Source organism: Sarcophilus harrisii, chromosome 4, assembly GCF_902635505.1.
Source record: "Sarcophilus harrisii chromosome 4, mSarHar1.11, whole genome shotgun sequence".
Lineage (NCBI taxonomy): Eukaryota > Metazoa > Chordata > Mammalia > Dasyuromorphia > Dasyuridae > Sarcophilus > Sarcophilus harrisii.
The window spans coordinates 433,655,048-433,667,145 of record NC_045429.1 but is presented as its reverse complement, the minus strand read 5'-3'; the positions used below and the strand labels follow the sequence as shown (position 1 = coordinate 433,667,145).

At 41.1% G+C, this 12,098-nt stretch overlaps 1 protein-coding gene across 18 annotated transcripts in view; it reads left to right on the top strand.

Annotated features, from left to right (window-relative positions):
• Positions 1-12,098, top strand: part of NF1 (neurofibromin 1) — a 230,363-nt gene that overhangs the window by 130,299 nt on the left and 87,966 nt on the right. For 15 of the 18 annotated variants that reach the window (XM_031967656.1, XM_031967647.1, XM_031967653.1 and 12 more), the window contains 2 exons: positions 3,267-3,402; positions 7,678-7,740. In XM_031967656.1, coding sequence (XP_031823516.1) covers positions 3,267-3,402; positions 7,678-7,740 — 199 coding nt within the window. The remainder of the gene's footprint in view (positions 1-3,266; positions 3,403-7,677; positions 7,741-12,098) is intronic. The other 3 variants (XM_031967650.1, XM_031967649.1, XM_031967657.1) reach the window with 1 other exon arrangement.

Below are 12,098 nucleotides of genomic sequence, written 5' to 3'. Positions count from 1 at the left end.
CACTCATAGGTATTTTCTCTCTTTTGGTCACTAAGCTTGTGGCTAGCACGGTGTCTGCAGCATGCACTGGGAGACATTTTTGCCCATCTTTCTGAAATGAAATATTTTTAGGACAGCCTTATATTAATTTTTTTTGTTCCCTCTTCATTAAAATGAAGTGAGACCCTTCCACATAGCAGGGGAGGGTCCCTCCCTTCTACATAGCAGGGGGACTTGGCCTGAGGGTGGAAGAAATGCCCTGGGCAGACTTGTTCACCATCTCCCAGGACCTGGATCCCTTGGGCAATGCCTTGCTTACAATCCTATTTTTAAATACATAAAACAAAACACATCAGATTAAGAAGGAAGCTAATTATACTGAAACAGATCATCACAGTATTTCTTGATACAAATAAACACAGGCTCATAGGCGCCACTTGAAGAAGTCCTGGGCTGTGGAGGGGCCAGTGAAGGTTTTCATTTGTCATTTGAACTGGACAGCAGAGGGTCCTCTGACCTTGCTTTTTGACTTACTTGTTCAGTACCAGACTCTGCATCTTCCTCTTGATCAGCTGTCCATCCCAACTCCCTGGCTCTAATTAATGGGATCTCCTAGCCTTACATTCTTTAGTGCCCTCTCTCTCCCTCCCATCCCCTGCCTTCTTCCTTCCCTTTCTGGATTTGTGTGACTTCCAGTGAGACTGCAGCTTCCTCAGCTATCAATTGAGGGGTAATCAAAGACTGTAATCCCAAAAACAAAGTCAACTTTGACTCATGGAGTAACCTGGAGAGAAGACTGATTGAAACCCAACCTCCTCCCTGATGGCAAAGACTCCTCTCACTAAGACCCAGTAGTGTATGCACCGTGAGGTCTGGTTTCAGAATAAGACTTTTTGTTTAATTACGGTTCTTTTGTCACAAGCAGGGGTTCTTTGTGAAAGGAGTGTCTGACCAGAATATAGTAGTGTTCTTCTCCTGTAGGTATAAGTAGGTAATCTGGCTCTCGGTCATTGTTGCTCTTTCTGCGTACGTGGCTGTGGCTGTTGTGTATGTTGGTTCTATTGGCTTCATTTTGCATCACTTTGTGAAAGTTTTCCTGTGTATTTTCTCTCTGTTCTTCATATCCATCATTTCTTCCAGTGTTTTAGTCTAATACATTCTGGAATACTATTGTTCTATAAGAAATGATGAACAGGCTGATTTCAGAAAAGTCTGATAAGACTTACATGAACTGATGCTGACTAAAGTGAGCAGAACCAGGAAAACATTGTACACAGTAACAGCAACATTGTGCAGTGATCAATTATGACAGACTTAGCTGATCCAAGACAATTCCAATGGACTGCAAATGGAAAATGCCATCTGCATCTAGAGAGAGAATATGAAGACTAAATGTGGATTAAATAGTACTATTTTCACTTTTTTTTCCCCTTGTTTTTTTTTTTCCCCTTTTGTTTTGATTTTTTTTTCACACTTTCACAACATGACTAATATGGAAATACATTAAAAATACTCTTATGCATATAACCTATATCAGGTTGCTTTCTGTCTTGGGGAGGGGAAGGAGTAAAACTTGGAAGTCAAAGTCTTACAAAAACAAATGTTGAAAACTCTTTTCGTGTCACTGGAAAAAATAAAATACCACCAAGTTTAAAAAAAAAAAGATAGTTTTATTACATTCACATAAGATAATTTGTTTAGTTCTTACTAAAGTAATGGGTATCTTTTGTTTTCACTCCTTTGCAACTCAAAAAATGCTACTATAGATGTTTTGGTGCAGATGGGAGGGAGGAAATAAGTATTTTATAATACTTATTATTATATTATTATAATACTTATTAAGTACTTATTATTAAATATTATTATGGCCAGGCCCTGTGGTCAGCACTTTGCAGTTATCTTGTTTGATTCTTGTAACAACCCTGTAAGGTAGGCACTGTTGTTATCCCCATTTTACAGCTGAGGTGTTTCCTCTGTTGAGACAGAGATTTAGTGACTTGCCCAGCTAGTAAGTATCAAGGCAATATTTGAATTTGTTTTCTCCAGGCCTAGAGCTCTCTCCACTGAGAGAAAGAAACCTTCCTTCTATTTTGAACCTCCTTAGATTATAGGACCATTACTAAGCTCTCTGAGTCATTTTAGTCACTCTCCTAGCATAATTCCAAATGAATTTCCATAATGGTTAGAGTATTTCAGATCTCCACCCACAATATATTTGTTCCTGTTGATGTATAACCCCTTCAGTATTTATTATTAATAAAAAGAAATCTATTTTTAAAAATGAAAGAAATCTCTAAGATCCCTTCCTGCTCTAAATCTAAGGGCCTTCCCTGGAATGTCCTCAGCCATTCTCTTCTGCAGTCTAGAGCCTCTCACTCTTTAGAAACTTGGTCCCACCACAAAGTCTTCCCTCCAATCCCAATACATATTCCTGGTATTGAGACCCACTGGATTTGACCAGAATAGGACTTACTTCCTGTCTTCAGATCACCCCACTAATACATCAGTCACAAACCCTCACTATCAGGAAAATCCAAGAGGGTGAATAGAAACCAGAAATATGGTATCTCCTCCTGGACAGAGAGAGAAATACAAACTATGACTACTCTATATCATGACAAAAAGGAGGGATTTAAATAACAGTTCTCAGCACAACTCCTGATGAAAAGAGTTGCACATTTCAGAACTGAATTCCTCAAGCATGAGAAAACAAGGTGCTATTGATGGCTGAACCCTGGCTCTTGAGGAAGACTCATTTTAAGTTGAGGAGGGAGGAAGGGAAGCCACAGAAGTGGGTAGAGGGGAGAAGGAGAAGCAACATTTATACAGGTGGGAGTTGGAAGAAGGAAGAGGGAAGCGTTAGAGGTAGTCAGATGCGTCTGAGACCTCTAGAAAGAGAAAAATTGGAAATTAAATTTGGTGATTAGGAAGTCAGTGACCTTCAAGAGTACAGTTCAGTGGAGACAAATTAGCTATTGTCTGCATAGCACCTTGCCCATGGTGAGGTCCCAATAAATATTTATTGAATGAATAAATAGAATGGAGTGGAGAAAAATCATTTGTGAGTCTAAAGAAGGGGGAAAAGGTTAGTGGCTTTCTAAGGCCCCAGGGGAGTCAGCAGTGTTCTTTCTGTGGGCTGGATTTCTCTTCTGGATGAGGAGGAGAGAGATTATCTCCCAAGATGTGATGTGATACTCTCAGGATGGGACACGGGGAAATGAGGATGATCTTGACCCAGGTCGCATGGATAAAAAATAGTTAGATTTTTCCCTTTGTCACCCCTGCAGGTTAGAGCATACTGAGAGCCTCGAGGACAACCAGCGGAACCTTTTGCAAATGACTGAGAAGTTCTTCCACGCCATCATCAGTTCTTCCTCCGAGTTCCCCCCTCAGCTACGCAGTGTGTGCCACTGCCTGTACCAGGTAGGCCTTGGGTCGAGTTGGCTGCCAGCCATCCCGAGCTACTCCAGCCGGAGCACAGACGGGAGGGTTGTGCCCACAGAGCTGGCGGCAGGTCACACCTTGGCCTGGTTCTGCTTGGGTCAGCTTAGAGGAAGGAGGAGGTTCAACAAACCCCTAGGAAGAGGTGGGGGCGGTTCCCTGTGTCCTGTTAAAAACCCTGTTTTTTGTAGAGTTAGTAACAGATTTTAGGACACCTGCAGTCAGGGTATTAATGGTATTTGAAGAGCTACTCTGAACCACATTTGAGAATGTGTTTTTTTTTATTTTTTTACTTTTCCTATTCATATGTGGGACAATATTCCATAATCCTCCTCCATTCCCAGGTTTGGTTTGGTTTTGTGTTGTGTTAAAGCAGACTGGAGATGGCTTGTTTCCTGGTGTGACTTTTGTGTTATCCACCAGTGAGTTTGTGGTCAGGTGTCTCATTTCCTTTGGCTACTCCATGCAGAATAGTTTAATCCGGGAGCCCTCCTTGCCAGATCCTTCTAGATCAGACCCTACCACACTAAAGAGACTTCCTGGCTTCGGTTTGGTTCTTTATCTTGGGGAAGTTGGTGCTGTGACTGTCAGCGACCGTTGCCAGATGCAGGTTCAGAAATCCCAGTGGGATGAGTAAATCATACTCCGATAGGGCTCTGGAGACCCTTGTCTTTGTGTAGAAGTGTTCAGGTTCCAGCATTCTGGGCTGTGTGGGAGCGGGTGCTTCTTATGCATGTGCTTCTGTCTCATCTTCCTCTAAGACAGTCGCCAGCCTGTAGTCTTTAGTGCTGTGCTTTAGTTGCTTAGCTACATGTGTGAGACTCCCCCATTTAAGCAGCTGTTTCAGGCTTTGATGCATGTGGGGCTTGCAGTTTTGCCCCCCTGTGATATTTTAAAATGTGTCATCTCTATCTGTAAAAATAATTTTCTCAAAATATATCCAGTAGATAAAGCATTTATAGAAATAAATGTCTTTTCCATTATTGTGGGTTTTCTGCACTTGCAGAGGAGAAAAGCCCAAGGAAACTGTTGGGGAGTCAAGCTGGTTCAACAGAAATTGGAGTTAATTGGGTTCTTGAAACATGACATTCCCCTGTCAAACCACAGAGGACAGCATCCTCTCCTGGGTTGGACTTCATTGGGACTGTCCATTCTGTAGTTTTTGTGTCTCCAACTCTGGGATGGACTTCAGAGCTCCCTTTACACGGTACTTGGGTCAGCCTCCTTGAGGTGACCAGATTGTATTGATTGGGGGCCTCCACTTGGTGTGATTGTAGTCTCCTGGAATAGGAGGCCAGAGACCTGGCTCCTAGATTTGATTTAATCACAAACCTTCACCCACCTTTATCCTTTCTGGATCCAGTTTCTTCTTTGTATTATCATGAGTCTACAAATCCTTATTCTTTGACTTCTATCTCTGGGTTCCACTGAGTTTGGGGATCTTTCATTGGTTTAGTAACACAAGGAAGGTGTCCATCCAGATGGTGCTTGGTTGAAACATTGGGTCCATGAGGAAGCATGAGGCCATTGCTACCTCTGCAAGCAGCAGGATTTGGGGTGACTTTTCCAACAGAAACCCTCCTTTTGAGGTACATAAGATTTTAAAGGGAAATGCCCTTTCTGTCTCCGAGGAAAGAACTCGTTTGTGTTTAGGACATTGTGGAATGCTATTCATACATCATAACTGCAGTGGAAAGAGATCAATATTTCGTGGTCTCCTGCTGAATGATTCATTTTGTGCTTTCATAGCCTGAGAAGTGCAGTGTCAATATGTGTGACTTCATTAGCCTCTGTGATCTCATCAGTGTGAGTCTCAGACTCCAGAGGTGTGGGTCACGATCCGTCTTTCAGTCTCTGCCCTCCCATAAATTCTCTACCCACTGGGCTGTGAAAGCTCCTAGAGATTCCTTGCCTCTGCCGGACACCAGGGGTCTGGACACTGTGTATTTCAGCCATTTATCCCCTTACCACACCACTGGCTTTCCTGCTTTTACAGTCAGGTCTTTTTGACATTATTCCCTTTGCTTTCCCTTTGTATTTTTGTTGGTGATATCCTGGAGCCCTCTGATACCCCTCTCCCCCATCCATCCTCACTGGTTTTAGGCGACCTTTAGCTTTCATTCTTGAATATGTGCAGTCAGAGCATTGCCAGGACAAAAACTGGTGATAATGCGGCTTTTTTTCAGGAAAAAAGCTTGGAATCATGAAAAGAAGTAGGCAAAATACCAAATCCAGTTCTCACCATTCTGTTCCCTCATTAGTTCTTGGCCCAATTCCTGATTCATCTGCAATGTCTGTGCAGGATCCATGTACTGATGGATTGGCTCAATGGGGTGTCCACATCACAGCCTGACCACAGTCATGTTTTGACCTCTTGGTTTGTCCTGGGTGGCTGGTTAGGCGACCTGCTGGCAGGATTCTCTGGGATGTCCAGAGCTGAATATGTTTTTCTTTGTGGATGAACTTGTGCCAGTTATGGCCGGATGATCTCCCACCCTCTGTTTGGATCATCCTCAGTGACTGACAGAAGGCCTTAGGCAGTGATAACACTTGTTATACACATAACAGCTAACATCTCTTTAGGACTTCAACAGTTTCAGAGAGCTTTAAGTATGTCATCTCATTGGAACCATCCTGGGGGCCAGGTGGCGTCAGCCCTATCGTACACATATGGAGCCTGAGGCTAGAAAGCTTCTATGATTTGCCACAGACGATATAGCTAGAAAGTGAGGCTGGATTTGAACTCGGAGCTTCCTCATCTAGCTGACCTCATGGCAAGCATCTGTCTCTTTTATGCCTCCCTCAGGAAAGATAATCCGAGACGTCTCTTGCACTTTGAGAAAGCTTTCATGATTTTAATGTAGGTGCGGAACACAGCTAATTGGAGGGATTGCCTTTAACCCTAAAACTATTAAGCCCAGGGGTGTCGCAGTCTTTGCCTTTTAGTCAGTTTTGTGACTTTACATCCAAATCTGCTGTACTACAGTGTTTGTGAAAGCCTCTTTCTCCTTCAGGCCTTAAGGACGTCAAAAGTTCACGGTCCCAGGGAAGGTGGCAGACCAGACCAGATTTGCAAAAGCAGAAGCCATCTTTCACTGGGCTGTCCTGCAAGGCTTTTCAGCAGGCCTGAGCTTGCATCGCCTTTTCTCCTGTAACCTTTAAGAACCCACAGTCCCCTGTACTCCTCTGTGAGGCATCAGGATGAGCAGCTGGAAGGAGCTCAGACTCAGGGCCCTGTTAAAGATTCTTCCTCATGCTCCGAGTCCTGCTGCTGTCGCTGCTGCTTCCCTTTTGCCTTGTTATTTGGACATTTTCTTGCTCCTTTTAGCTTCAGCAGCAGTTCTAGACAAACTTTAAAAAATTTTCTTTGACTGGTAGGGAAAGCAGGTCCCTGTATTCCACAAGGAGCATGGTTGTCGCCTCATAAATGAGATGCTTGAGCAGTCTTGAGAATATGTTCTTTGGGCTTGTGCATCCAGAGGGTTTCCCATGCATGGAATTTTTTTTTTGGTTCATGCTCATGACAAAATCTTTTGTTTTAGAAACTAGTTAAGACTGTGTTAAGGTGAGCATTGCCACCTGTGCTGTGTGTGTGTTACAGTACACACACATACACACACACACACACACACACTGTGGGGATTTTTCCTAAATGTCCCAGACGGGGAGCAGAGAATGAAGCCAGTGTTACCTTAGTGGATCTGAGTGCTCATTGTAAGTTGGTTATGATACTGAAGTCCACTAATGGGAAATCATGTTATTTCTTCTTGGTAAGTCTGTCTCTCTGAGTATCTGTAGCTTCCCAGGAATGCCTTTTTCAAAACTTTCTGTGAGAATTGTGTCCTTAATTGAAGATTTCTTGCAACAGTCCAATGTTCATTCATCTTGAGTGGAAAGTAGACTTTTCTAACCACGCTGACATTGACCGTGTGAGGGAAGAGAAACTAACCCAGATGTGTTCTATTACTGACTTTGGGAATGGAGGCCATCAATCATAAGATACTTGTATTCTAGCCAGAAATAGTAGAAATGAGTAAACCCCACATTTACCTGGTCTTCTCTTTAGGACTTGACCTGCAGAATGTAGTAAAAATCAAAATCCAAGATGAAATTTCATCATCAAACTTGAGTTGATAGCCCATTTTCCATTCCATTTGTGTTACATTGATTGTGTAAATTTCTGTACAAGTCAACATTGTTTTTGTTGCTGTATGTAGTTGGTGCTGTGACTTGTTTGTGCTCATCTCTGTTCTGTAGGCAACTTGCCACTCTCTACTGAATAAAGCTACCGTAAAAGAAAAAAAGGAAAACAAAAAATCAGTAAGTCTGGAGCCCTTTTTATTAGCCATTTCTTTCAAAGCAAAACCAAACCTCTTTGCTGTTTGAACATCTTCACCTCAGCCTAATAAATTCTCACCTTAAAATCATTCTACTAATTCTGGCACAAATAGCTTTCATTTCAATTAACCCTGGAATTAAGTTCTATTTAAACCTTCTTTGCATGCCTTTGGTTTGGTTTAACTCAAAGGCATTTGGGGGTTTTTTCTTTATATTGGCTATTCCTAATCTGATTTTACCATCATTTTTAATGATAAACAAATGCAAAAGAAACTTAATTTCAAGGCCTTAGGAAATGTTGAATCTCTTTTTAGTTTTGTCTCTTGTTTTATAGTAGTTAGTGTGAGTGGGATATTTCCCTTATAATGAAGCTTAGTTGTAAGGGAAGGATAAGCTTCCCTTTCTAAATGTTGTCAGTTGTACACAAACCAGCCTCTAATCTGTAGATGGCTGGAGAAGAGAGCAGGCAGAGACAGGAGAGTCAGGAATCAAAACAGAAACTAAATTTCAAAGGAATGAAGCTTGCAAGCGAGGAAAGATCTAAACATGTGTGCCAGGGTCCCACCACTAGTGGGGGGATCCGAGGCAACATTAGAAACACCTCAGATACTTAGCCCAGTGGTACACAGCAGGCTGTAGCCCTAGCAAGGAGGACGGACAGCAGGGAGACAAGTTTGATTCCCAGCAAGGCTTCATGACCAGAACATGGGGGCTTGTCCGAGCTGGTCTGGTGTCCGTCTGAGCTCAGAGAACCCTTAGTGTTGGTCCAAGCAATACAGTAATTATGGCATTTTGCCAGAGGTGAGATCATCCAGGGGATGAGAGCAAAGAATTGTTGCTTGCCTTCTCGGTTTCTCCTATTATCTTGACAATGTTTACCCAATTTGTTGCTCAGTTTTTTTGAGCCCCAACACAACTCATTTTTCTTTTAACTAGTCAATTCAGAAAAGTACACTTATGGTTTATTTCCCCAAAATTAATAATAAAAATAACAATCGCTAGCATTTAAATAATAATTACTGTATGCCAGGCAATGTGTTAAGCACTTGACAATTTTTATCTCATTTGATCTTCACAGATCCTGGCAGGTAGATACTATTATTACCCACATTTTACAGGTGAGAGAACTGAGGCAGATGGACATTAAATGACCCAGGATCACATAGCTGGTAAATGTCTGAGGCCACATTTGAACTCAGGTTTTCCTGACGCTATAAAATGTATTACTTGCTTTAAAAAATATCCGTTTTAAAATTATAGTTTGACAGCACTGTTCTTTAAAGGAAAACAAGTCATTTCTAGAAAAGGATTTCATTTTATGAAACAGCTCAGTAGCATGGTGGATAAAATGGTTAGACCTGAAGTCAGGAAGACTCATTTTCCTGAATTCACATCTGGTCATGAACGCATTTTAGGATTTTGCTATGAATATGGCCAATCATTTAAAAATAAGAAAAAATTACGAACCATAGCTGCATCCCCAAAACTTTCTTATAACCCATGTAAACTTGTAGAAAATTATTCTCCAACTTTTATTTTTAATATTATTAAATTTAAATATTTAAATCAAACAAAAATTGGAATATTATTTTAAAAAATAAAATGCCTTAGGATATAGGAGCTACTTGTATCATTAATTTCCTTTAAAAATTTTGAGAACTAAAACCATGATTTATAGAATGGCGACACTGTCAAGCATGCCTATTTGAGAGTTTCTCCTTGGCTTTGCAATACTAATTACACCTGCTAATAGCAATTAGAGCCCACTGCATCTCTCCTCCTTAATTAAACACTTCTTTCTAATACTTTAGCCTCTATTCCTCAGCACAAATGAGTTTAACTTCCTAGACACTGCCAGGACGTTGAGATTAACGACGTACTCTAAGCCTTTCGCTTGGCGGTGTGCTGACTGACGCCTCCGTTCCACTGAGGTGCACAGATTAAAGCCTGCCCCAGCTCCCATCTCTCTAGAGCATGTTTCTTAGCCCCCTTGTCTATCTTCACTGTGATTTTTTCCTGAATTTCCTCAACTCTTCTCTGAAACTTTCCTGAGGTGCTTTACAAATGACATTTTAAAAGCCTATGGATAACATGAAACGTGGAATGCTTTTTTTACATCAGCACAGGTACAATGGGGCGTCATGGAATCGTAACAAAAGTAAGTGGTAACGTTCAGCGGGGAGCCCCAGCACGATTCAGAGGACTTTACAGATTAAGCTCAGAAGGTCTCATCACTCTACATTCCAAGTATCAGTTGGGAAGCTCATTGGGTTGCTTCAATGAACTTTTCACTTGAAAAAAGGCCACACAGAGTGGGGGGAGGAGGTCTCTTGAGACTTCTGGAAGAAAGGCATATTAATCCTGGAAGTGTTATTGTTTCTTGTTATGAAAATAAAATTTGAACTTTGTTTCTTTTGAACATTAACTTTAAGTGCAACCATTACATGGCTATGCACTGATGGGTTGGTACACATTATTCTTAGAGTTGTTTCTTGACTACCTTTAAATTAATTCATATCTGAAATAAAGGAACATTTGGATTTTGGCTAATGTGGAATCAAAAAGTTGCTTATACATAGAAGAAATTTTATGTTTAATTTCTATGGATTTAATTTTTTAAAAATTCTATTTTTATTTTTCTTGAATATTTGTGCAATTTTCCTATTGGTGGAGGAGATAGAAATGATGCTTTTTTTGGTAGTATGAATTCTTGCCATTTCCTGGTTCCTGAGATAATTGGCCAATACTCTCAGTGAATGGATGCATGACGATATATATCCTAACACAATCTCCTAACTGAGATTTTACCGGGCTGCAGCCTGGTTGGCAGGTCCTATTAGACTCTTAGTGACTTGGAACTGAGGAAGGAAATGGTACTGGGGAATGGATGGCAAGGCTAGGTTTTCAGTTTCCATCTAAGAAATGGAGAAGTAATTGAGAACTTTAGTCATAAGCTTGTGGGGTTGAGTAGTATCAAGAAATCTCTTGTACATCTATCTGTCACATTTGAAAACCTGATACTTCCAAGAGTTGGAAGTTGTGTTGCTAAGGAAACTGTTTTAAAAAACCCTTACCCTCCCTGCTCCTTTTCTGGAAAGTCTACCTTTTACTAACGGTGATTACAAATGAAGGAATCTTCCTTATACCTCAGTATAGTATAAACCTTAAAATAGGATAGTTTAGAAGACTAGTAAAAATCAGTCAATCAGTAAGCTTTTATTAAATGCCTACTTACTGCTTAGCACTGAAGCTACCACTAAGAGACAGCTCCTTCCCTTAAAGAGCTTACATTCTACAACTGAAGCTTTTACATGAATTTATGTAAACACGCTTCTTTGGGCAGAATCTGCACAAGAATGGAGATTTTACCCAGTGAAACCTCTGTGAATAGCAGCAGTTAGTCTCTCTTTCTCCCCCTCCCTTTTTTTCCCCCTGAGGCAATTGGGGTTAAGTGACTTGCCTAGGATCACACAGCAATTATTCTCCTACATATGAGGCAGCTCCATTACTAAAAACATATTTGTACAAATCAATTCTCTCCATTAAACCCAATTTTCTCATCTAGTAGGAGATTCTTTCTCATCCCTGTGGTCCTATGTGTCCTTTGCTATAATTCCTTTCCTCCCAAGGACAGCCTTCCTACTCAACTGGAGCAGCTACCACAACTATGATGAGCAGTACTGAGGGAAGCAAAACCAAGGGGAAGGGGTTTTCTGATATATAATTTGATCACACAGTTTCATATCTTAAAAGAACTTCATATCAAGATATAGTTTTGTAAGAAAGAGGCCATTTAAGATTTTTTCAAAGTTTAAAGATTTTAAAACAAGAAAGGGAACTCTAAAATGAGATAGCTGTTTATCTTCCCTTCCCTGCTGGTGGGGTCCTTTTTTCTTAAAGATCCCCAAGAATTCCCCCTCCGCCATGGCTTAAATAGAAACTGCCCTGACTTCTCCCATCCTGAGGTGCTGTAAAGCATTCTGGGGAAGAGAAGGGTCTGGCTTCACTTAGGGGGAGCCCCAGCACAGTTCCCTCTTGACTTTATGCAGAGTAAGCTAGTTACTAGAGAAACTGAGCTGGAGAGAAAGACCATGAATGCTTAATAACTTAAGCAGGACTTAATTCAGGAGAGGGAAGTTGAGAATCTGGCCTCTGGATTACACAGGTTGTCTATATTTCTTGATTTCCTTCATGCTCTAGCTTAGAGGGGCTTTTTCCCACTTACGGTGAAATTGTATGCTCGATGGCTTTGAAATTAAGATCTCTTTTCAGGACTCTTCTGCTTAATTCATGTCAATGACCTATTTTCTTTTGCATTTTATTTGTGCAAGTTAAGACCT